The sequence below is a fragment of the Aulostomus chinensis genome, chromosome 3, assembly GCF_037954235.1.
Source record: "Aulostomus chinensis isolate RoL2024-O1b breed Wild chromosome 3, RoL_Achi_v1.0, whole genome shotgun sequence".
Classification (NCBI taxonomy): domain Eukaryota; kingdom Metazoa; phylum Chordata; class Actinopteri; order Syngnathiformes; family Aulostomidae; genus Aulostomus; species Aulostomus chinensis.
Window position 1 is genome coordinate 11,066,981 of NC_141322.1, and position 26,144 is coordinate 11,093,124.

Genomic DNA, 26,144 nt, shown 5'->3' on the forward strand with positions numbered 1-26,144 from the left:
TTCATTTTCAATTTTTAGAAAACCTCCTCTGATGAATTCAACATCTGCAAAAATAAAAAAAAGAAAGAAAGCTGAAAGCTATATTATAGTTACCTTTTAAACTGAAGACCTATTGTTTATCTTCAACATTTTTAAATTTATTTTTTTATCATCTAAAATGTCATGCAATTGTGTATTACCATATAATTCCTATCTGGTCACATCACCCAATGAACCTAATGCTGGAGAAAAAAAAAGTCTTTACACGCTGTGTTCAACATCTCTTTTTTGTAAGTTAATGTTTCAAAAATGTGGCGAGTTGCTGCAGAAGCTATGGCACATAAAAGTGTAATATAACAGCATCATAAAATATACAGGGATGCAATATTTACAGCAGTCTCCACAGTAGGAGTTTTGTCTTTGCAGGAGACGTTAAAAAAACAAATAAATGCAAGTTTAATGGAAACTGTCAGAAACTGGTGAACAGGAATGTATTTATTTATGATCAGATGTAAAAGAATAGGAGAGTAAAAAAGTACACCTATAACCAACGGAGAGCACATGACAATGTACATATTGATTTCCATGTACAGCACTATTATCTTCATGATACAGTTTCTACATTCATACTTCTCAAAGCCTCTATGCAGACAGTCAAATACTCTCTTGCAACAGAGAGCGCAACCTTAAACCCTGACAAATTTACAGATAGAGTACCATTCCATGTCTTTCATTTCATCGAATGAGTGTCAAGTAACTGGTGTGCAAACATTGATTTCACATCACGAGCAGCTGGTGGCCCTGATTCAGTTTAGTGTTTAGCCTGAGTTTGAAACCAATGGATCACAACACACAAGATCAGTGAGAGAAGTCGGGATTCTTTGGAGCTATTAGTGTGTTTAGAGTCTGGGGCTTGTTCTAAGCATCTCTAGTTTGTGAAGACAGTGCAGTCAGAGACGGGTGAGGTAGGGCGTGCAATACAATGTACTATTAGCTGAGGAGTCATTCACCATCAGACAATGTTAATGAGCACAGTAACACCATTTGCATCTAAAAACACCAGTACACACCCTCAGACTAATATGGACATGGTAATACTAACAGATGGGGTGTAAAAACAGTAGGCAAAGCACACAGAGGGAGTGACAACTTCTTGAACAGAACTCCCTTGACTTGCACTTGAGATGCTGGGCACAGACACAGACATACCCCTCTCTCTCTCTCTCTCTCTCTCTCTCTCTCTTTTTTTTCATATGCTTGCATTTGAGAATCTAAATTTTAAGATACAGTACATTTTGATGATTAGTACTGATTCAAGGAGTGATTGCAAGGAAAAAATGGACAAAAAAATTACAAAAAAATAAAAATGAGACAATACCTCCTCAGTACTGTCTATGGCAACACCAGTACCTCCCTTAATTTCCTTGGGCATATTACTCTTTTATACAGTTTGACAGCTGAGATGGAATCAGTGTTTTTAAAACCTCACATATCTATCCTACAATCATTTTATCTCATCCTGATAGAAGAATGAAGTCACCCAGTTAAGCTCAGACCTCATGAAGGAAATGGAACAGAGTTTGTTTCAGAATGGAGGACTATGACCTCGGTCCCAGTGCAGCAATGGTGGCTCTTCATTTGCTTATCAGAGGTTCCAGTTTTGGGTTGATGAAGGAAAAGCCAGCAAAGGCTGCCTGATCCATGGAGTCGATGAGGTTTTTGTCGGCGTGGGAGAGGCGTGGCTTCTCGCTCAGGAACTCTCTGTCAAAGTTGCTGCAGTCACTTGGGGATTTCTGTGGGTAGAATGAGCTCAGTTAGCAGCGAAAATTATGTTTGCAAAATTGTCTTTCCTTTAAGAGAATCATAGATTCTTACCACTTTGGGCTTGAAAGGTGGATCCACTTCTCTCTTCTCCAGAGCCGCCCAGTTGATAGTTTTGAAGAATGGGTGTGCGCGGATGTCTCCCACCACACCCAACCTGCGACAGGGGTCTCGCTCAAACAACTATGGAGGGAAAGAAGACAAATGTCTTCATTAAAACAAATTATGTTGGCTTTGCATCAGAGGTGGTGTCAGAGGTGCCCAGGACGTCACTGGTGTCATCCCAAAATTCACTAGCTATTGATGATGCACTTTTAAAAAAACGTTTTAATGAGCATCCCATTTAATGGCCCTTTTTCAAATCCACACGTTCTGGTGTTGTCTGATTGGGCCAGTTTCCACCTATTTGGGCTACTTATGATCACATTGGTCTGGGAAAAAAAAGATTATTTGCCAGTACATAATACACATTTCGGTGTTAATTCAAACTATGGCCTTACTGTTTATTAATCGTTTTCATGGCAATGTACATTTTAGAAGAGGGGTCACTAATTATAAAACTCTACTTCTACCATTATTAGGCATTTGGCCCATATGGGACCAGTTTTGACAATATGTGTACACTGTTGGTTACCAGTTCCAGCAGGTTCTTGGCCTCCTTGGTTATCCACCGAGGGTAGTGAGCGGTGTCTGACCTGATGGACTCAAACAGCTCATCCTCATCATCCCCTTGGAAAGGTGATTGACCAATTAGCATCTCGTACACTAGCACACCGAAAGACCACCAGTCCACTGAGAAGGTGTACTTCTGTCCCAGCAGGATCTGAGAGAAGTTATCGAAATAAGACACATCAGGAGTGAGCACACAAATGTTGTTCACTAGTGCTACAGCAGAGAGACCGAGTGTGACTGTTTGAGTGTAAGCCCATAACACAAAAACATGAAATGTGCAACCATGCAAGACATTGAAACTCACCTCTGGAGCGATATAGTCTGGTGTCCCACAAAATGTGGTGGCTCTGACCTCTCCGAACACGTTCTCTTTACACATGCCAAAGTCTGCTATCTTGATGTGTCCGTCCCTGTCTAACATCACGTTGTCCAACTTCAGATCTCTGTGGAAAGACACACAGACACACACATACACAAAAACACAGATGTAGAAATGTGTGTTTAGTTTAACTGTAGCAAGGGCTCTTGCATATGAATCTTAAAAAGTCCACCATGAAATATATCAATAACTGTTAAACTTTTAAACAGTTGAAACAAGATTCTTCTGAGATTAGAATAATAAAAGTCTTGGTTGACAGCAGTTTCATTACTTCTGCTCACGTTTTCAGTGTATTTTCTCCGTCTCACCATAGTGTGTGTGTGTGTGTGTGTGTGTGTGTGTGTGTGTGTGTGTGTGTGTGTGTGTGTGTGTGTGTGTGTAAATCATCAGGATTATGCAAAATCTACCAGGCTGCTTTTCCTTAAACTAGGTGGGAGGGAAGGAGAGGAGGTGGACGAGGGGTGGAGCATGGGTCAAGGAAGAACCTATTAAATTCTGGCCCAGAAATGGGTCACAGGGGTGATCTGGCCATTTTTGTTTTACTTTGTGAAATATTTTCTAGACATCTGAAGGATTCAGTTGTGGAATTGCATATAATAGAAGAGCAGCGCAGTTGGGAATCATGGCAGCAGAATCCTCTTAGAGGTGTGTGGGAGGATGAATGCATATTTTTCTGTCACTTCCTTTTTGTATTTCTGATTTTCACTGTTTTTCAAATTACTGGCCATCGTTTGAACATACCGCTGTAGACTGACTCACATCCAGGCTAATAGCTCCTGGGTAAACTCGTATGTCTACATTGTAAACTGTGTCTTAGACCCATTTAATGACAGTGGCAGTGAAAATAAAAAATGCTGACAGGATGCTGGATGTGACTGAACCAAACCAAAGCAGAGTTGACAGCTTCACACAACAGTGGAGTAGTTGGACTCAAGATTTCTACTTGCGCAGGAGAAAGCAGAAAATTTTGACTTTGCTGCATCAAGGTGTCAGAGAGTATCGAATAACAATGATAAAATAATACGCATTATTAAACAGCTGTGGTTTGCTCCAAAGCTTGACGGGACAGTTGGGATGACCAGATTGAAATACTGAAGTCAAACTTCCAAAAAGAGAGCATGTTCCTGTCTGCTCTGTAGCAATAACAGGTTGAATATTCATTATGTTTAATATTTATCTATCTCTTACCTGTAGATGATTCCTTTTGAGTGAAGGAACTGCAGACCCACAATTATCTCAGCAGCATAGAATCTGAAGATTGGAATGAGGAAAACAGCCCTTCAACACAGATACTCAATTGTGGAGCACGGCAACTGCTGCATGACTGGGAAATCTAAATCTGAACATGGTCTCCTGGTTTACTCACACGGCTCTGTTGAGATCGAAGCGGCCTTTGTCTTGAATGTGGAACATCAAGTCGCCTCCATTCAGGTACTCCATCACAAAGAAGAGGTGCTCCTGTGCAAAGAAAACATCATTATCAACTCACTGTTGCAGACAATGGAATGAAACACAGATAACTGCGTGACAGAGAGAATGATTGCAGATAATACGGGCTAGGAGAGATCAACTGCTGCTTTAATGGTTAGGATAATTATCAGTTTTAAATTCCACAAATCAAGTTACTTGAGCTGACTGTCATTTTACACGCATGTGCTTACTTTAGACTGGAAGGTGGAGTAGAGGTGTGTGAGGAATGGGTTCTCCCAGGCCAGGGACAGGACTCTTTTCTCCACCATGGTACACTCCACATCGTCATCCATCAGGACCACATCCTTTTTAAGAACCTTCACAGCAAAATACTGGCCTTGTCCCTTTAGCTCAGCCAGCAGCACCTGAGGAATCAGAGACACTCAGTCAGTAGAACAGCTTTAAGTTATTAAAATCATAGCATAATCAAAACAAACAGCAGTATTTTGTTCACTAGGAATCAGCATATCTCTGTGAGGATGCTGGATGTTAGGTTTTACTAAAATGCACTGCGACCTAGTGATTTTGATGCCTGACATAATGCAAATGCTATGTTCAGCTGTTTGTCAAATGTTGCCCTGTATATACAGTTATACATACATACAACCACTACTACTACTATTAACAATAATAATAATAATAATGCTAAATTTAGATATCCTTTCGAAACACCTAACAATGCTGTAGAAGGAAAAGAACGAAAAACAAAACAACATAGATAAATAACTAATTTGTCCCTCAGTTAGTGAAGTTAATGAAACTTTCACTCATTCCTTCCTGTCTATGAAAGCAGGTGCTCTACAATAAGTTGTGGCAAGTACTGCTCTAGAGAGACTTTTCAAGGCTACTTTAATTAGCGACTGTGATGGACAGAGAAAATTCACACTCACTGTTGTTTAACTTCCAATAAATGTTATTGTTGTTTCACTTGCCATAAATGTTACTGTTTTGCCCCGATAATCAGGCAGTAACTGATGGACTGAAAGATTGCATCTCCAACAAAAGTTTATTATATATAAAACAAGGTGTGTGAGTTTTGGCTCCTGTGTCTAGGCTAGGGTATTAAGAATGGATTAGCTACATCAGAAGTCTTTATAAATAAAAACACACTGATAGAATTCTGCCTCTTGAATGTGTGTGTCTGCCCTTCGCTGTGAACTTCTATCATTTCATATTTTCAAACATCTTCTTTTTATAAATGTCAATTCTAATAGTAATGAACACATGCAGATAAAGCATCTCTTCTACCTTTCCTGTGTCTAAATGTGGTATGCAAAGTTCATATGCATTTCCTGTTTGATAGAGGAAGGTGTTTAAGGATGGGGACCTACCTTGCCAAAGCTGCCTTTACCCAGCACCTTGTGGAACACCAGGTGGTTCATGCTGAGGCGTACCCGGGGAACTGTGGGTGCTACTGGGGCTGGGCTGGAGCCCTGTTGGACCTTGGCATCGCCACCTGCCAATGATGTGGACATACAGTACATAGTAAATACATTTACACATACCCAAAAACAAAGATGTACAGAAGTGCATTCAAGAGATGACAAAGCTGAACATTACCACACCTATTGGACCTCTACAGAAAACAGCTCATCAGCATGTCCTGCTATGACAGCATCTTACCACTGGGGTCTGCTGCTGCACTTTGGAGGTCTTGGTAGATCCCAATATCTCCTAAACTAGAATTATCGGCCTTCTTCATGGATTTCTGAGGAGGGAGCATTTTTTTTAAACAAATAAACATCCATAATCAATCATTCAGTTATCACACAACAGTGGTTGCAGTTTTCCGCTGTGCAAACCTGGGTGACTTGAGACAGAGCTTCAGCCAGGAGCTTCTGATTGATTCCACACAGGTTGGCGACTTTGGTCTGACAGTAACTATGTACATTCATGCCACAGTCTGGTCAGAGGTGTGACAGATGCATTAGTGAGGTGTCACAGGGGATGGGCAGATATTATATGATGAGACAGTTACACAAAAAAAGAAAACCTGGTGTCACCTTCACATTTAAGGCCCTGTCTGTAGAGACCCCACAGTAGGCTGCCACAGTGGTCACAGAAGGTAGGGCTCTTGTAGTTATAAAACTTGAAGCGATGTGGCATATCAATCTTGAAGCGCTCTTTCTGGAACTAAACAAACATACACAAAAACAGAGAAACCAACAAAATGGTCATGTGACACCACAGATACCATTTGCTTCAAAAGCTTGTGCTGCAGGTAAAGAGTTAAGGGAAAAATCACTGTTGAACTACAGCCACTGAATATTGATGCGCTGTTTCCTACAGTTGGCTGTGCTAAAAAAATGAGTCTTGAGTCAAGAAAAACTAATTCATTGTCTTCAGTCAACCAAATTATTATATGATTAATGGACAACTTCATATTAAAGATTCTGTCTCAAAATCAAGGAGGACAAAACTGTCATTACTGACTCAAAGCTGAGACAGGTAATAAAATAAATCACAGTAAAACAGCAGCTCAGAGTCACATATGACCGCTTGTTTTGAATTCTAGTTGGAGGACATCAACTTTTCTCACCACAGTGTCACGGCTGTTGGCTGCAGTTCCAGTGCACTTGCCAATGATTTTTTCAATGCATTTCTTGTGGATTGCCGCATTGCATTCTTGGGGGAATACACAACCAAATATTGTGTTAAATGTGATGCTAGGACTCTTGGAAAAGGATGAAATATTATTGAAAAACAAATAGATAGTTGGAAATGACACACTCACGTCTGCACTTGTAACCTTGCTTGTTCAGCCCCCTGTGAGGGAGAAATTAAATGGAATCAAACGTTTGCAATATGGGACACATAAACCTTTCTTCCTGTGCTAGAGCCAAGACTACTGACGTTTCAGTAATGTACTCAGTGATTCACTGTCGCTTGCACACAGGTAATTAACAGCATAAAATTACCTTTTCTCCATCAGTCAAAAATTAAAACTATACAACAGCGACAGACTATCTCCAATGTAAAATAAGTAAACCGGGCACTGAAACAAACAAAAACAAAACAAAAACACATGAGTTTGTCATCTGTACAATGGGAGGGTATGTTCACAGATGCTCTTGGGGAAAATTACTTCTATGTATGAAAATGCAATTGAAAAGCGCTCTCAAAAAGTGGCTTTTGTGTTGGAGTGGAGTATATGACCAGTGGCTCAATAACCTGATCAAACTTTTGGTGTCATGACAGCTAATTATGGCACCACCTGCTAAGACCTATAATGAAGGAACCATCATTTTGTCTTATGGTGCACATATGCAAACAATGCTCAGGCGACTTATCTGAATTCAAGTATGAACTTCTTGTTCCATCTTTAGTGATTTGTAAACAAAACACCAGTGTACATTTTTGACTATTTGACTGTTGAATTAATTTTTACTTTCAATTTGGATAAAAAGATGTACAACATCGAAATTTATTTAACAGATAAGCTTGAAGGAAGGAAGTCTTCAAGGTTAGAAATTCATCTTGATAGGAACCTCTCCATTACTGGTGTGTGTCCCCTCTCTGAGGCGTTAACACTACATCAAACTATGAGGGGAATCTCTATTGCTATGTTTTCAAGGTTAAAAAGAAATACAAACTGTTTTCCCACACAGTTGGAAGAATGTTGGGCAATGTCACCTTTATGCTTTGTAACCAAAACAAATGCTAGGACAACCATCGCTTTAGAACATCTCTGGTAACTTTCGTATCTTAGATCAAAAAGACAACATTGCATAAATATGTTCAGAGACAGAATAGAAAAAGTGTTTATGTGCACAAGCTGAGGGAAACACCTGACCTCATCCTGTCTGCCTCTGAAGGGAGAGATTATGTTGTAGTTGAGAAAATAGGGGACGAATTTGTGCTGTGGACTTACTTCAACACAGCATGATAACCGGGTGGGATTTCCCTACATAACAGCAAACCTGTGGTTGTTTCCACCATTACTACCCCACCCATGCCCACCCCCGGCAGACCACTGTTCTATCTTGGAACACTAAAACTGCTACCAAGTGCCTTTTTGAGAAGCATTCGCAGAGAGATGGACTTTTTCTTTCAGACCACTCTTATTTTTGTCTTATTTTGACACAAATAACATACAGTGGTGCTAACCAACTAAACAAAGGTTGGACGTCTCACCAGAGGAACTCCCTGCACACAGAGCAGAAGGTTGGCTGGCCAAAAAACGTGGCGGTAAACTCGTGGTTCTTGATGGTGTGAACCTTGGGCTGCTTGAATGCTCCTCTCCTCCTGTTGAGAGTTGTGACTCCATCCTCAGGAGAAAGGGACACCTTGATGGATGGCTTGATTGCCCCTGAGGGAAAACATAGGAAATGACTGTATTTTGGCTAAAACCTTAAAAGAGAAGGCACAACACAAATGCATGTGTCAGACTAAGCAGTATTATAGTCTCATAATAGCATGAATGTTTCATTCATGTTTTTTAGAGAGGAATGAACTGGAAGTTTTTTTAATATTTGTTTACAAATGATTTGTTACAGTCTTGCCACGAGTTTTATTGGTACTCCTGAATCAGCCATCAGTGATAGTATTCAGAGTTCTTTTAGTCAGACAGAGAGGGAGGCCCCAGGCTCTGCTGCTAAAAGGAGGGTAAAAACACAGAAAAACACTACTGGATAAGCAGCTTTGGCTGACGCAAGTGAGCTGGGTGGGGTCACAAGTCACCCAGGGAAGACAGCAAAAGAGGCGTGAGAGAGGTAAACAAAGCAGGAAGAAACTCTGGAAGACAACAAAAAGATAGGGAGGGTAGGTGGGTGATTGGGGGATGGGGGGGGGCAATTCAAAGAAATGAATTGCCTCAAATAGACAGTTGATAGACAGAAGAGGAAAGACATGAAGGAGGGAGATTAATTATTTTCTTCCCCGCCATGCTATGGACAGATGTTTGTGTTCGGACAGCGCTGCAGTGAGCCAAGCCAAGAAAGTGGTAATGAGGGGAGGAGGGGGGGAGGGGGGAGGGGTGGTGGGAGAAAGAAAGACTTATGTGGCAGGCAACATTTAAGGCTGTTCACTAATGCCTAAAATACCCCGGGTTGCTTTTCAGGAAACCTGTGGAGTGTGTAGGAGGGAGCTGATATAGTATGGAGCTCTTTCAGGACGAAAGCAACTGCAACCCCCCCAACCATTTATTGTGCTGCTCCCATGAAGAAACAGTCTCCAAACATCTCACCCAATTTGGCAAAAGGCAGGGACTCGAGTAATTTCACTTCCCTGTCCAGAATTGTGAGCTAAGACCTGAACACAGCCGCTGTCTCCTCACAGCTAGAGGGTCCTGGTTTGATTCCCGCAGAGGACACTGTGGGTGCTGTTTGGCGTGTCCTCTCCTCAATGTCAACGGTGCCCACACCTTTGTTGGGGTCAGCAAAAGGGCCTTTCTGTGCGGAGCTTGCATGTTCTACCCATCTCCCCAGGTTTGCTATACCCTCACAAAACCATGCAACAATCCTGGTCACTATAGCACCTCCTCTGGTCAATTGGGGCGTCTGATGGGAGGGGAGAAGAATCGGTGGGAATAAAATGATCCTTCCATATGCTACATCCTACAGTTGAAAGTACTCCCTGTCTCATGATAATAAGCAGCCATGTACAGGAGGACACTTGAGTCCAGTTCTGGGTTCTCCCCCGGTTGACAGAGACAGGTAGTACCTGTAAGGGACATGTAGCGCCCCGGATTTGTGGCAAATTGGCACCAGGTGTTTGAAAAAATGGGTTACAAAAATCAGGGTTAAAACAATAAAATAAAAAAGTATTTGAAGAACATTATGAAAGAAATACTGAATAGAATTTTGTAATCTGGCCATCACTGGATGATCATTTGCTCAGCTATCCAATAAGTTAAGATAGCTTTTAATACAAAAAATAACTTTCCATTACAAAAGGATCGAAAACCCTTCAGAAATTAAAGTTCAGACCATTGCCTTGGTTATATTGCATCAAGAAAAATGATTAAGTGACATGAAATATCTCCGTAATGGTCAGTGTCTGACATGTTACACTGCCAATTTCCTTCCTGACCTTGAGTCAGCTACTTGGACACACCTGAAGTCATCTGATAAGCTTAACGTGAGGTATGGCCCCAGTGTGCAGACACTGCAGTAATCATTGACAGCAGTAATAAGGAAGGGAAGGCAGCTTCTCCAAAAATGGGGACTCTTTCACAGCCAACAAAACCGAACACCGTATCCTGCATTACAGTAGGGAGCAAATGCCAGGATATCAACTTTCAAAATCAAGGGTTCTTCTTGCAAGTACAGAAGATAGCAATATCAACACTGGAGGAAGTTAGTTTCAAGCCTACTTGGGACAAGGGAGGGGAAAGGAAGGAGAGAGTGTACTTTATGTGTGTGTGTCGGGGGGAGGGGTTTAAAAACAGCTAGGTGAATGATATACGAAGCTGGGAACCAATCCCTATCCCTGATGGTCTAGTGGTTAGGATTTTGGTGCTATCACCACTGTGGTCCAGGTTCAATTCTCGGTTAGGGAACATTGCTTTTTAGTAAGAGCCTTGGATGTGATTGAGTCCTCCTATTAGAGAATGTGGTCATATTTCTCAGGACCGTCAGCAGTTCTGATAATTTCCCAGGAAAGTTATTGGTTGTTGTGAGGGGGTGCCATGGCTCAGAGTTAGAGTGGCCGTCCAGCAACCGAAGGGTTGCTGGTTCGATTCTCACTTCCCCCGGCGACCATGTATCTCTGAGCAAGATACTGAGCCTCTAATTGCTCCTGGTGGCCCTGCGAAGGACTGGGGACCTGTCCAGGGTGAACCCCGCCTCTCGCCCAATGTCAGCTGGGATAAGCTCCAGCCCCCCCCCCCCCCCCCCAACGAATAAGCTGAATAGAAAATGGATAGATGGTTATTTGTTGTCTTTCACTTATAATCTCCTCACAGATGTAAACTGAGTGAACTCAACTGGGAGAAAAAAAATGACATCAAACATAAAATATTTGTATCTAAATGTTCTGACAGGCCAGATCACTGTCAATAAAGTTTGAATTTAAATGGTATTTCAATTGCAACCATCCTACCTGCATCACCATCCTCCAGGAAGTACTGCACTGCCATCTGAACCTTCCCAGAAGGATGCAGGTCCACCCAGAACTCGGCCCGACCACTGGTCTTGGATTTCTTGCACCGTTCAGCCAATACAGAAACACCAACCGTGGCTTTGGCCAAGGGTTCCTCTCCACTCTGCATAAGAACCACTTCGAGGACACGCCCCTCATAGATGTGGGCATCAAAAGTGGACTTCCAGGCTGGGTATATTGTGGGCTTCCTCTGGACCAGGGTCTTGCCTCGCTCTGTGAGAAAGACTGGACTCAGCTTAGGGAATACAATGTTTATTTCTTGCACTGGCTTGTTCTACGAGTTGGTAGAGTGTGTTTTGTCGTGACTTTTGAGCCCAACAGCCGCTGGCTATTAAAACAGGGAAACTCTGGACATGTGGCCTGTGTAATGTGTGTCATTTTGTGCACCTGCCACACATACCTGTGTTGACAGACTCCTTCATCTTGATAGCACAGATGGGTGGGTCAGAGAGAGGAGGCAGAGCACCCACATCATAAGCATTGAAAGCGATACGCAGGAAGGGTGCCATGGCAACCACTCAGCTAAACCGCCTAGAACAATGACATAGATGGGCAGTTAGACTTGGTAGACACTTGCTCATCGTGTGTTTGGATTACACAAGTCTTCCACCTAAAACGAGAAGGAAGAGAGTTCTTGGCAGAGTGACCTCAGACAGGACAACAGAGGAACTAGAAGTAAAGACGACACAACTTTGGAAACAACCTGCCAGTAAGTGCACATGATGGCAGGATGAGAGAAACAGAGCATCTGTTAGATCACATTGGCAAGGGAGAAAAAAGATGTTGAAGAAATAAAGAGACCAGAACCATTTTCACATTCATTTGGTAGTAACCTATAAGCTTTTGAGCTCATTTTTTTTAAGATGAGATCCAGGTACTTTGTCCTCACAATGGAACTTGCAGAAAGACACGTAAAGGCAAGAATTATGACACGAAACAAGAGTCCGTGACTGCAGATGTGTCATGTGCCCATGGGGCAGTGCTACTTGGACACCCCCATAGATTTTAATCCTGTTGGTGCATCCCCTGATAGGACAAAAGTGTGTGCCTAATATTCAACTCAGAATGCTGTGAATGCATTTTAATTTGAAAGTACGTAAGACCTAATGTTGTTATGTTTTAGTATTATTCTTCTATTGGTAGACTTCTCAGTCTAGTGCTTCTGGTTAAGCATCGATTTGACAGAAATGTTAAAATGATTCACCTTCTGTTCATGTTTTTACTGTGCTAAATTGTGTGAATTAACATATTCTGTGAATTCCTCCAACTATAGATTCCTATCAAATGGAAAAGGAAATTCTACATTTCATTTCAAGTGAGAAGTGAAATGCGAAACAGAAAACCAAAGTTTCCAAATTACCCACACCTTGCTTCATTCAAGCTGAATTGCTTCACAGGCAACCTAGCTTTTGTTTTGTCTTCTTCCTCTTGAAGTAATTCTCATGGGGTTCAAACAACAGAGTCAGAATAGTTCTGTCACAGTGACATGAAGTCACAGAGTGTATAAATACTTTCCTCAAGAGATACAAATATCTCAATCTGATTATCTTACTTTGATTCATGTGAGGACATTCACTGAAATTTCCAGGCCTGTTCCCCACAACCCTCACTCTAACTTGAATGCAAACTATTCCCTCACATGAACTCTCAAACCGCCCTGTGTCCGCTCCTTTTCAGCTACAAGACACTGTAACTCTGTTCAATAATACCCAGCTATGTAGCTGACACTCGTGGCATCTCCCTTTCTGGAGGCTTGTAATAACACGGGGCTGTTGGGTTTTTTTGCATTAAATTAACTCTCAGGTTATAATAAGGTACTGTTCTTTTAAGAAACTACTTGATGCTTTAATGTTTTGAAGATGTTTCAAACCCAAGGATCACACTAATGCTGTTTTCCGGACTAGCAGGACACAGAGGGCAAATTAACCCTACAGTCTTATCCCCAAAGCAGCAATAATGTCCCACAGAATTCCTCCTGAATTTCTACACAGAACTTTTTGTGAACGTTGAAGTTCCTCAACTTGATCTCTTACAGCTTTAGTCTCTTGCTTCATTAACATAATCTTGGCTTAATAGTTATGTCAGGGACCTGGCAGGCCTGTGATTTGAGGGGAAACTTCATCACATTTTAACTGCACATTGATGTTTAGCTGCTCTATGAAGTGACATTTCTGGGCAGTAATCTCTTGAAGGCAAAGCTACATGTCACACTGACTATGAATATGAAACTTGGGCATGAATGGACGAAAGTTCCATGTTTCTGCCAAATCACTCAGGCGAAGAGAAGCTTTGTCATGTGCTTGAACTGGTTGTGATATCCAGCATGTACTGTGTCTACATACATACATACATAAATATACATATACATATACACACACATATATATATATATATATATATATATATACATACACATATATATATATATACATACACATATACACATATATATATACATACATATATATACACATATATACACACACACACATACATATATATACACACACAAACACACACATATATATATATATATATACATACATACAGTATATATAAACAATACTAAACAAATGTTTGTATCCATATATTTTATGTCCGTTTCAGTGCTTGTGCTTGAGTGACAAATACAAATACACGTTTTAGCAACCAAGCCAGCAGACCATTTGTTTAAAACATGGAAATCAACATAAACACACAATAAATGCAGTATGCCTTTTTTTAATCAAATTATGTAGCACTAGTTACGAATTTAGAAGAAAGTAATTTTTAAAGTAAGGCTCAAGCATATAGCCAGGTTACGAGTGCTTGCTTACCGAGAATTAAGGCAAGAAAAAAAAACAGAAAACCTTGTGCAGTAAAAAAATAACCTGCATCGGAGCACAAGGGTGTTAATTTTAACAGACTTAAAAAACCACAGTCAGGGTTAGAGAATTTAGTGCACTTCTGCCGGACTGAGAATGACACACACCTCTGTTGTTGCTGCTTTGACCAAGCTGGCGAGGCTGCCAAGGATCTAAAGACTCTTGAACAAGTGACTGTTTCTGAGTGAGGTCAGCGGGGTTGAGAAACTATTAGAACTCTCAAAAATACTGCCAACACATGCACACGCACACACAAACACACACACCTACAAGAACAGCATTGAGTCAAAGTCACAGTGTCTGACCCATACATATACACATGTACAATTCAGTTTTTCACAGTACACTTTCCTCCACACACATACACACACTCATGGATGGATGGTCACACGCGTGCACACACACACACACAAACACACACACAGACACACACACACACACAAACACACACACAGCAACATTATAAAAAGAGAGCTTTGTTTCCCCAGAGAAAGTGGAAAAAATGAGCACATGCAATTGGGGAAGGGGTGGGTAGGGAAAAGAGCAATGGAGAGGAAAAGAAAAAAAGATAACAACAATCTGGAGGGCAAGCTGTTGGACACAAGAAGAAGTCCGACTCAGTGATAGAACAAGATTTCCTTTCACAGTTTAGTCAGTTTCCAAAGAGCTGGATTGTGTTTTTGAACACATTGTCTTAATTCTTAAACTTTTCTCCTGGACTGAAATAGCCTCAAGTAGCAGTACATGTAAAGCTGGACACCCTGTCAGTGGGGTATCATGTGTTAACACTGTAAGACAGACCGACTTCAAAGGATGAAGGAAAAGAATGCGGAAAAGCAGCAGTACGTGAGTAACCAGAACATGCCAATAAATGCAGCTTCACCTGTCACAAACATTGTTGTCTCCTGTCACACAAGGAAGATTGAGGAATCATCATAATAATAATAATCCTAAAAATTAGCATTCCAAAGGGGTGTTCCTATAATTAAGGAGGACAGCAGAAAACCAGAATTTCATCAAATAAAAACACTTCTGTTTTTACAATGCATCAAAAACACCATGATTAAAACAATCGTGTGACTGTCTGCTAGAGACAGACTATCATTAAGTTCACGGTCCCTGTTGCACCACAAACAAGTCAGAGCTTTGGTATGTAGGGAATTGAGATGTCAGTTATTGTAAGCAGTGATCGAGCAGGTCCAGCAGGTTGGCAAGCGTCAGTACGACAGCATTTCAATGGAAAATAAGCACAGAATGACAACCACATTCTCCTTCATACAGAAGAATCACTGTGTTACACAGTGATGGACAAAGTACACGACTCCAGTACTTGAGACCAAGTACTCTACTCCTGGTCAAATATTACTCTCCACTACAAACAAAAATTGCTCACTCAAGTCTTTATTTTACGAGTTTAAATACTGAGGTATTTGCTTTTGATACAATTTATTTTTAACATCAACATAATGCTGTGCTGTTTCAATAATGCATTTACCAAAAACATGCTTTCTCAAGTTTGGACAGTGAGTTCTTGAAGGCAGAGATAACAAAATTTGAAACAATAGGAATCAATTTCACAACTATATCTCAAACACTGAGTTGAGATAATGCCATGGACGCTCTGGTTCAGAATCATTATGATTATTTGCTGTTTCCATTATCACAGCCGGCATGCTTGTGTATATCTCTGAGGGTTGTTGTTGAATGAATCAATCAACTCAAAGCTGACGCTAAAAGCTTCATTCTCAATAGTAACATCATCAAAAGTTTAAAAAGATACAATTTTGGCATGGCATTCAAACAGCATGTGGATGAGTAGATAATGACTGTATTTTCATTTTTGGCTGAACTATCCCTTTAATAAAGCAACATAGAAATACCTTAAGTAAATCTCCCCAGACCCATCGATGCCAACAATACTATACTAATTATAAAATTTACTTTGTTATTGTCAATCACTTGCATTACACAATTATTTTGTGCGATTGAGGCCGATATGGAGACAGAATTGAATCATATATCCTCAGCTCAGGCAGCGCAGTGTTGCAGTGGTCAGCACTGTTGTCTCACAGCAAAAAGGTTCCGGGTTCAAGTCCTGGCTCAGGCACGGGATCTTTCTGTGTGAGTCTCTATGTTCTCCCTGTTCCTGTGTGGGTTCTCTCTGGTACTCCAGCTTCCTCCCACAGTCCAAAGACATCAAGAGAGGACGAGGCTGATTGATACTCTAAATTGACTGTAGGTGTGACTGTGAGTGTGAATGGTTGTCTGTCTCTATGTGTTGGCCCTGTGATGGACTGGCGACCCATCCAGGGTGAACCCCGCCTCTCGCCCGAAAGCCGCTGGGACAGGCTCCAGCACCCCCCCCTTAACAGGATAAGTGGAAGAAAATGGATGGATCCTTCAGATCAATGATATATTTTGATAATCCATAAGAGGATATGGGTGCAGTAGAGGCCAAAGCATTATCAGCTACATTTACGACATCATCTGCAGGCAACTGGCACATGGCAGGATTCAGTAAAAGCGTACTGGTTTCCATTGCCAGTCCAAGTTGTACTTACCATACACACACCACACATGGAACTGCCATGGCAAATACCAGAATTTTCCCCACTGCATCATGCAGAAAAAAACAACAACAACAACAACAACAACAAAACACTGCTAGAGACCAGGGCTGGCGCTGCAGTTCAGTTAATTATTAGACACCGGTGGCTCCCTCTTAGCACTTCAGTGGGATTTTAATTGGTTGGCAATTCCATATACTGGTGGAAAGTTCAACAACGTCAAAAAATAGATCCAACCCAATTCTGTTCAAAAAAACAAAAACAAAATCAAATTTAGCCTGGAGAATAATTACACTAATTTCTGCAGCCAATTGACAATTATCAGTAGGAGCATGATTATATAAAGCTGGAATTAATTCATGTGATACCTTGAATGTGTTGACAGCAAGTTTCATAATTAAGTCACAATTTATTTTCTTTAAACATTCACAAACAGAAGCCACTATTTATTTTACAGGTTTATTTTTCTGCATTTAGCCTAGCTTCAGCTACACTTCAGAGCTGAACTTTGTGTGTCAAACAAATGTTTCTAAATGCTTGCAATATTATAATTATTATAGTTTACTACAGTAGCTTTGAATGCCTCAGTTTACAGTCTTCTGACTCAGGACCTATACAATAGATCTTTCTCAAAGAGTACATTTAAGTATCTGAAGGAAAGGCACAGCTACAAATGAAGCTGAACATCTAGTTGTATTTCCACAGAATGCGCTTTTATCTGACCATCAATTAATCACTTTTGAATTTGTACTTATCTACTACACTCCACTCAGGAAAATTGTAGTTTCCAGATGTTTGTCTGATCAGGCTGTATCTGGATTTAAGGAAGTGATTCCATTGGCGCTAAATTCAGTGTCAAGTCCCATTGTAACAGACGACACTGTTGTCAATCGTAGTCCCTCCCAAATGTATCATTTTATCAACAGTACAACAGGCACCTTATGAACAACTTTGGACTCTATTGCCCCACTAAAAAAGAAAATCATAAATCAAAGGAAACAAGCACCTTGTTACAATTCTGAAACTTGACAGCTTAAACAAAAAACTCAAAAACTGGAGAGGATATGGCGCTCCTCCAAACTGGAAGGGTCACATAGAATCTGGCAAGATAGCCTCAAAACGTATAGGAAAGCCTCTCATAAAACTATAGCTGCCTACCACTCAGCATTAATAGAGGAACATAAGAACAACACCAGGTTTCTCTTCAGCACTGTAGCCAGACTCACCTGCGAGTTGTCTTTGATCAGGACCTGTCCTTCATCTCCCACATAAAGCAAATCTCCAGGTCTGACTTCTTTCATCAACGTAACATCGCTAAGATCAGGCACATCCTGTCTCAAATAGATGCAGAAAAACTAGTCCATGCTTTTGTCACTTCCAGGCTGGAATGCTGCTATTCCCTCTTGTCTGGCTGAACTAATAAGTCCCTAAAGACTCTCCAGCTGGTCCAAAGCACTGCTGCCCATGTATTGACTAGAACTGGTAGAGGAGACCATGTCTCTCCTATACTGGTTTCCCTGCATTGACTCCCTGTCAAATTCAGAGCAGAATTCAAAATTCTTCCACTAACATGCAAAGCCCTCAACAATCAGGCACCTTCCTATTTGAAAGAGCTCATAGTCCCCAATTATCTAAGTAGAATCCTTCGCTCCAAGGACAGGAGCCAGAGCCTTCAGCTATCAGGATACTCTCCTGTGGAACCATCTCCCAGTTTTGGTCCGGGATGCAGACACCCTCTCTACCTTTAAGACCTTCCTTTTTGATAAAGCGTATAGTTAGGTCAGCTTAGGCTGGCCCTTAGACATGCTGTTATAGGCTTAGACTGCCAGAAGATATCCCATGGTGCACTGGGCTTCTCTCTACTCCTCTCTGTCCTCCTGTACTCATACGTGTTATGAACTCGTCTTCTGCTCCAGAGTCTTGTGCTTCCCCACTTCCCAGATCCGTGACTGCTGCTGCTGCTGGAGGAGGCTACAGACCTGAGGAGGCTCAAACTGCCACCCTTAGCATCACCTGCTCAAGTCCCTGTCCGTCCATTAGTCTCTTCTCTTTCTCTCCCTCTTTTTCTCTGTCCCTCTCTTTCCTTCTGTATGTCTGTCTTTCTCCATCATCTGTCTTTGTAACTGCCTCACTCTCCAGCTCTTTTTCATCCCCGTGGTCAAGAGATGGCCATTCCCATTGAGCCTGGATCTGCTCAACACTTCAAAGGAAGGTTTTCATCACCACTGTTGCAGGATGTGCTTGCTCATGGAGAATTGCTGGGTTTAAATTCATTGAAGGAGTGTGGTGCTTGACCTGCTCTACTTGTTAAGTGTCATGAGATAACTTTTGTTGCGATTTGGCGCGATATAAATAAAATTGGCTTGACTTGGCTTCACTGAGAGTCGTAGCAAATACTACTAATACTGGGTCACTAACTCCAACTCATCACTCAAAGCTGCAAGATGAAACTATGCGTTTCAACAAAAAGAGGATATCAGCATGATGGAGATGTAAACAACACGGACAACAAATAAGCAGTCTAATCAGCAGATCTGAATCAGACTCAACTGCAGTAAGTGGTTGCCACGGAAACAAAAATAGGGCTACGCAACACAAAATAATGATTGTTATTCATAGATCAGATATTGGAACGATGGCATCGATCGCCGCATGGATCCAGACTCCATTCTATGGCTTTTGTACACGCAAGAACCTGCCATAACAAACCATAAAACTCATCACCACATACAGTTCAGATAAATTCCTTTCCAATAAAATAATGTAGGGGGCGGTATGGCTCAGAGGTAGAGAGGCCATCTAGCAAATGAAGGGTTGCTGGTTTGATCCTCACTTCCCCCGGTGACCAAGATGACGTTTCCTTCAGCAAAATTCTGAACCCCTAATTTCTCCTGATGGCGACCCGTCCAGGATGAACATGGCCCTCGCCCAATGTCAGCTGGGATAGGCTCCAGCCCCCCCACTGCCCCAACCCTTAACAGATAAGCAGTATAGAAATGAATAAAGTAATGTAATACATTGGTATAAATGTTATGCTATCTACTAAGAAGTGCTATGTGGTTCACTGAAGCTTCATGATGTCACATTAAACACAATGCAATAACAACAACAACAAATATGGTGATAAAATAAAATTAAAAAAAATCTGCATTTTATCTGAAAATGCTTTACAGGATCAGACTGGAACTGAAAAAATATGGAATGCTGCATAACTTCTTAAAAGACAGGCAACAAAACAAATCTGTTTTATCGCGTTACACTGTCAAAACAATGTAATTGGACTGCGGATGAGCACCATGCCAAATCCCTGTGTGACAAACTACCAGTTAACAATTACTGTATATCAACATTTGCCAGCACAGTCCCTTATGACAAAAAACAAAAAAAACAGATGCAAAGATGTCACAAAACCAATTTCTGTTACTTAAAGAGACTCTGCAGTCAACAAAACAGAGACAGAGAGACAAAGAGACCAGGAGAGCAAGCTGGATGAAAAACACACGCGCCCACAACACACACACATGCGAGTGGGCGGACTGCATGCGGCTGGACCGTTAGTTAGCCTGGTAAATTATGACTGGGGAAACACACTCCACGTGATTATAATGAACCTGAGCTCTTAAGTCAGCAAGGCCACACTCATGCCCAGCTTATAAACCGATGTGTGTTTGTCTGGAAGCATCTATTGTATGACTAAATGGTTCATTATTGTAGTTCAAAGGAAATGAAACACTGGAAATCAAACAGTGCTCGTGGAGAGATGGTGTTCCTAACTGTACCATACTACGATATGACTGTTGATGGAATATGGCTGCTGAAATATTAATTAAAAGCTTCACATACATTGACGAGAAAGCACTGAGACTGACTCTCTATTAAGACTGCACACTCCTCTACATATATTATTCTTAAAATACCATGTTTTTAAATCCAAAAAGACTGAACCAAATGAGCAACATTTGGGCAATTTGTCAATAATAAGTATAGAGATTTTTTTCTTGGCAACTGTTTTAGGGTTATTTAGCATCACATGACAGGCCCACGGACCAAAAGGTGTTCAGTTTATATCTACATTTATAAAAATACAACTATGACTGAAGCCTGAAAAAAAGTGTTTTGTATGGTGCTCTAAAGAGTTGACAGCTTGGAAGTGGATTGGCCTACATGGATAAGACTGGGCTCACAGGAGCAAAAAAATAACCTCCTTGATGGAGGTACTGACATGGAGTGGACAGGCAACATTTGAACTTAGTTTAGCTTTCTCTTTCACACCAAATTTACAGACAAATTTTAAAAAAAAACTTCTTTGCTATAGAATCAAGAAAGTGGTGGAAATGCCTGAAAAAACCCTTCTTCAATCCAGCAGTCTTTCACTGAGGTACAGTGGCAAATATTATTGCCACATTTACACTGTCTTGTACACCACACACACACACACACACACACACACACACACACACACACTAATAACCTTGAACAAAGCAGCCTTTAATGAATTTCAGTACAGCATGCCAGAATCAAAGCCTTCCTTTCTAATACACAAGCAGGCATGTGTGCACATACATGCACACGCACGCACGCACACACACACACACACACACACACACACACGCACGCACACACACCACAAACACGCAGATGTAGGGATCAGGTCAAAGCAGGAGAGGAGTTAGGTAAGTTTGATACACTTAAGAGTTGAGTGCTGTTTGCTGGATCAAGATTATTGTTCTTGTGGTAAATAATTCAAGTGAAACTGGGAGTTAAATGACACTTTGGTGTCTGGTACGTTAGCAAAAACATACAGGTGGCAATTAAAATACTGATTTGCATATCAAATTTGCAGTACCCCCCCAAAGGCTAACATGGCTATCCTTGTTCGGACATTACGTTTGACTTCACTTACATTTATAGAGGACAGTCTGACCCAAGAACTCTAACCTTGGCTTTCCCACCATGCTTTTTTATAGACCTTGTTTTATTCATTTAAGCTGGCTTTTTAATTGATTTAATAATTTAAAAAAGGGGGATTTTGATAGTGTCATTTTTACATCTGAGATCTCCCTGTCCCCTATTAGTGTTCATTTTGAGCACTGCCTTTTTTTTTTACCCAAACCTGGCCAATTTAGCCCTAACCCTAACTTCAACCTACCTCAGGCATTACATTTTGCCGAATTAGGACTGGTTATTGATACCCATGAGGAAGTCTTGTAAGGTTACAGTCTCCAATATGTTAAAAAAAAAAGTCTCTCAAACACACAATCACTTCAGTGTAAGTGCAGATGGGAGATTACCTTTTCTGATTCTCTCTCATCCTGCACTGAGCGCTCTGGCATGGAAACAAACCTGCTATACCAGCATGAAATTAATCCTGCCACCCTTTATGTGAGAGAGCGTGTGTTTGTGTGTGTGTGTATGTGTGTGTGTGTGTGTGTGTGTGTGTGTGTTTCTCTACACATGCATTAAGTGCGGTGTCAATTTCTGCCCAGTTCACAGTTCACAAAGCCTTGGTTAACTTAAGAAACACAACAAAGCAGTGTGTGTGTATGTGATGAGAGAGAGGGGGAGAGACAACTTTTATCAACCGTCGCTGACATCAGTGCCCAAGTGCTGGTCTCCCTTAGCGAAGCAGGGGGAATCACAGTATTGTAGTTGCTGGTTTCATAAAACAATGACTCAGTGAAAATAGACTGGATCGCCCAACCCTAAACGATCCTGAACTCAACTGAGCATAACATCAACACCCAACTCAGTTACTGTAATAACCATTTGTGTTAAATGTTACTGTATCAACGCAAACAACAGAGCGAATGTATCCCTGCATGGTAAAAATCTACATCAACAATTGGCAAAATCATCATTTAATGTAGAACTTAACGCCATCAAAACAAACTTAAAAAAAGTATGTCATGGATTGATGTAACTCTGCAAACTACTGACACAGAACAAAAAAAAAACTTGAATACACACACACACACATCTATATTGCGTTTTTGATCGTGAAATGTAAATACCATAGAAGTACATCTCAGCAATAGTCAAGTTTGCGGAGACTCTCACGACCTCACATTGAAATAAGACTATGCACTTGTTCTGGAAAACACTTCTCATTACGAATTACCTTGGCATGAAAAACTCAAGGAGATTGCACAGTCACGGTGAAGCCACGTTTATTTCATTTAGACATTACGCACGCAACAAACCAGCCGGCAGAGTAAAAAGATTCATCATGTGTTTTTATAATCCATGAATGTATAGCTCAATGTTCCGACCACAAAAATGTATTCATATCTGCTGTTAAGGAAGTAGGCAAACATTTTTACAGTAAGGAAAAGATGGCTGCTTGGGTTAAACTGGCAGGCCTAGCAGACGATCGTGCCGTCAGGTCACTACAGGACTCATCCATCACCTCACTCTCTCTCCTGACATGGACTTCCTTACTAACGTCACCTTAAACGCTTATATCATACATATTTTCGGCTGAAAATTTTAAGATTAGATGTATGCACAATGCACACCATGGACATCGAAGGAAACACATAAGCCAGTCTATGTCAGCTAGAGAACACAAACTAGTTTTCAGGAGAACAGAGAGAGGGATGGAGGGCGAGGGAGTGAAACAGCCCCTCACACAGCATCTGAGCTGGACGAGACCATTGCAGAAAAAGAAATGAATGCTCAGCCTCTATTTTAATAATGAACAAGAATTCACATATCATGGCACAGTTATGCATTTCTCCACCCAATAAAGTCAAATTCATGACCCACTTTGGATTTGTAATCTAAGTTTGGTGAAGGCAGCTTTAAGGGACTGATGTCAATTTTCAGACCCTGATTTGATACGCGATCATTTAAACATCATTTTCAAAGACAAAAAAAATATTAAAATTATAAAGTTTTTTTTTTTTCTGGGGATCTGTATAGAACAAAGAAGTCTTCTTAAGTCTGCAAAGGACGATGAGCGGGCAGGACAAATTTGCAGCACAACGGTCAATTTGAGAAGGTATGTTGACACATTTTTTTCACACTGACTTTAAAGTTGTACAAAGCCATACTGCAATTCCGATTGTGTAGCCAAAATATGTAGATTTTTTTTATCCAAATATAGGATGATTGGTTGTGTTGTGACTGCCTGAATCAAACAGTATAATTCTCTACCTGCCCTGAGATAAATCAGCCAAAACTTCAAACAGTTAATATCATTGTAAACATTGTCTGTGTGTATGGTACTACCTAGGGATCAGCGCTGCATGGGTGACTCCTCACTGAGCAGATGTCCACATACTGTCCTCAGATCAGCTCATGATGCCACAAGCCAATATTGACACACCAACTGACTGCAGGCAGATAGTATTACGCGCATTAACAAACCTGCACTGTCTGCCTTCGGAGGATAACGCAGAGCCCCAAACAGAATTGTTATGAAGTGTGTGGCTTAATTTTGCAAGGGAAGGTGGGAATATTTCAAAACAGGATCACGTGTCAAATACACTGGTGGAGCTGACAAGTCCCGTCAGCTTCTGTGGATTCAAGAGGCTGAGCTGTTTATTGCCGCAGGAATGCGGGGTGATCCTTCCAGTGACACGTCCCTTTGCCTAACTGACCTCCGCGTGTCACCTTTCAGCAGCTTCACTTGGTAAATCACAATGAAAAGTGACATATTTGTAGAAACAAAACACGTGTTACTACACCAGTGTGTTACAAGGGAAGGATCTTTGACACTTCAGCTTCTTGGACTTAGTCTCAGTTGAATAACACAAACCTGCTATGGTACAAGTTGGACTACGATGAGCTCAGGGCTGCGGTTCATCATCTGTATTGTGTTTCTAATGACTGTGATACTGGCAGCTCACTGTCTCACCACCAGAAACTCAAGGAAAGGATTTAAAAGCAAGAGCAGTAAACTAAAACTCAGCACCCTACATGAAATAAGCACACTGTGAGTGTTTGTGATATTAACTGTAACAACAATTTCGAATAAAGCGCCGTGCTTCAGCACAGTCACGGTCAATGTGTCCCTACTCTACTTGAGTATTTCTATTTTAGGGTCCCTTCTTCACTCCACTTCATGGGAAATATTGTCGTTTTATCTTAACCCATCATCTATTAGTTACTTTCTAGAGAAAGATTTGCACAGAATTCACAGCAAAACCTGAGAAAATGAAGTGCTTTATTTTAAGCTGGCAAACTACAAGAGGATACAATCAGAGCAGAGCAGAAATTCTGTCGTGACCTTTCGAAGTCAACTGATTGAGGACTGAAAGCATCTGAGCACTGGAAAACACAAACATCATGCAGAAGATCTACTTTCCATCTTGATATTTAAGTAAACTCAATGAACAAATTCTTGTCTACTTTTCCTCAAGAATTTGTTTTTTATTTTTTAACCAGACTAATATTTTATCAGAGTATTTCCACTTCTACTTCAGGAACATCAGTTTTCTTCCACCACTGACAGAGTAAGTATTTTATGACAGCTCGCTCAGACGATTTAACACTGGTTTAAGCGGTGACTTTTGCTCTCAAGGAAATGAACTTTTGAGGACAGCAGACATGTTGCAGTAAACTGTGTCTGAATTAAATAAAGGCGGCTTCTGTATCGTTTTCACATTCATGGCCATAATAATGAAGTTGGCGAGCTCCACTCGGACCCTCCGTTGCCAGGATACAACTCTTAGCAAAAGGAATGTAGAAAGCTCATAAACTTGCAGTGTGTCCGGTATTTGCCGTGGGTTTTTCACCTCTACAGAAACTAAAAACATTAAAACGCGGCTTGGCTAAACTTATGTAACTACAACTGGAACATGGACAGCGAGAGGGAAGGAGGCTTTACTGCCTCTGCTGATGTTACCCGGGTAGCAGTCGAGCTTCTGTCGCCTGTGAGAGGCTAAACAGCAAAAGCCACGTCAAACCAAAGCCAGACATGAACCCGCAAGCACCAGCGCGGTGGTCCCAATTGTCACACACCGACACCGAAGTTTCCCCTGCCGCCGCCGACGACCGACAACTTTGACCGCCTCCAGGAGAAGCCGCCTCTTACCTCTTCCGCTGAGCTGCGAAGTGTCGTGTTTATCGCGAGTTTGACGTCGGGAGCCCGGTTGTCCCCCGGACAACTTTAAAACTCTTCGTCTGATGATTGAAGATGTGTGTGAAGGCAGCCTGTAGTTAACCAAGACGGTGTGTTAGTGTGTGTTAGTGTGAGTGTGTGTATGTATGTGTGTGTTTGTGACTGCCTGGCTGGCACTACTGTGGCTCTGTGGCAGCGCGCGGTGTACACGAGTGTGCGTGTGTGAC

General features: G+C 41.3%; 1 protein-coding gene across 1 annotated transcript; it reads right to left on the reverse strand.

The window, feature by feature from the left end:
- Positions 1-453: 453 nt before the first annotated feature.
- prkcdb (protein kinase C, delta b) lies at positions 454-26,116 on the reverse strand. Its single transcript, XM_086198645.1, has 17 exons — positions 25,891-26,116; positions 11,823-11,953; positions 11,363-11,635; positions 8,456-8,630; positions 7,056-7,087; positions 6,861-6,946; positions 6,325-6,454; positions 6,124-6,224; positions 5,945-6,029; positions 5,653-5,777; positions 4,513-4,686; positions 4,218-4,309; positions 4,040-4,102; positions 2,777-2,915; positions 2,435-2,623; positions 1,855-1,983; positions 454-1,772 (listed from the first exon to the last, which is right to left on the reverse strand). The coding sequence occupies exons 2-17, from the start codon at positions 11,929-11,931 to the stop codon at positions 1,614-1,616; spliced, it is 2,061 nt and encodes a 686-aa protein (XP_086054771.1). The 5' UTR covers positions 11,932-11,953; positions 25,891-26,116; the 3' UTR covers positions 454-1,613.
- Positions 26,117-26,144: the final 28 nt, after the last annotated feature.

What these genes read in the sequence shown, in the direction of transcription:
- prkcdb (XM_086198645.1), bottom strand. Translation starts at nt 11,931, where the DNA reads ATGGCACCCTTCCTGCGTATCGCTTTCAATGCTTATGATGTGGGTGCT. An exon ending in TGCAGCAGCAGACCCCAGTG is followed by an intron (nt 5,778 to 5,944) that starts GTAAGATGCTGT and finishes CATCATTGGCAG; the next exon opens with GTGGCGATGCCAAGGTCCAA. An exon ending in GTAAAGGCAGCTTTGGCAAG is followed by an intron (nt 4,687 to 5,652) that starts GTAGGTCCCCAT and finishes CTGATTCCTCAG; the next exon opens with GTGCTGCTGGCTGAGCTAAA.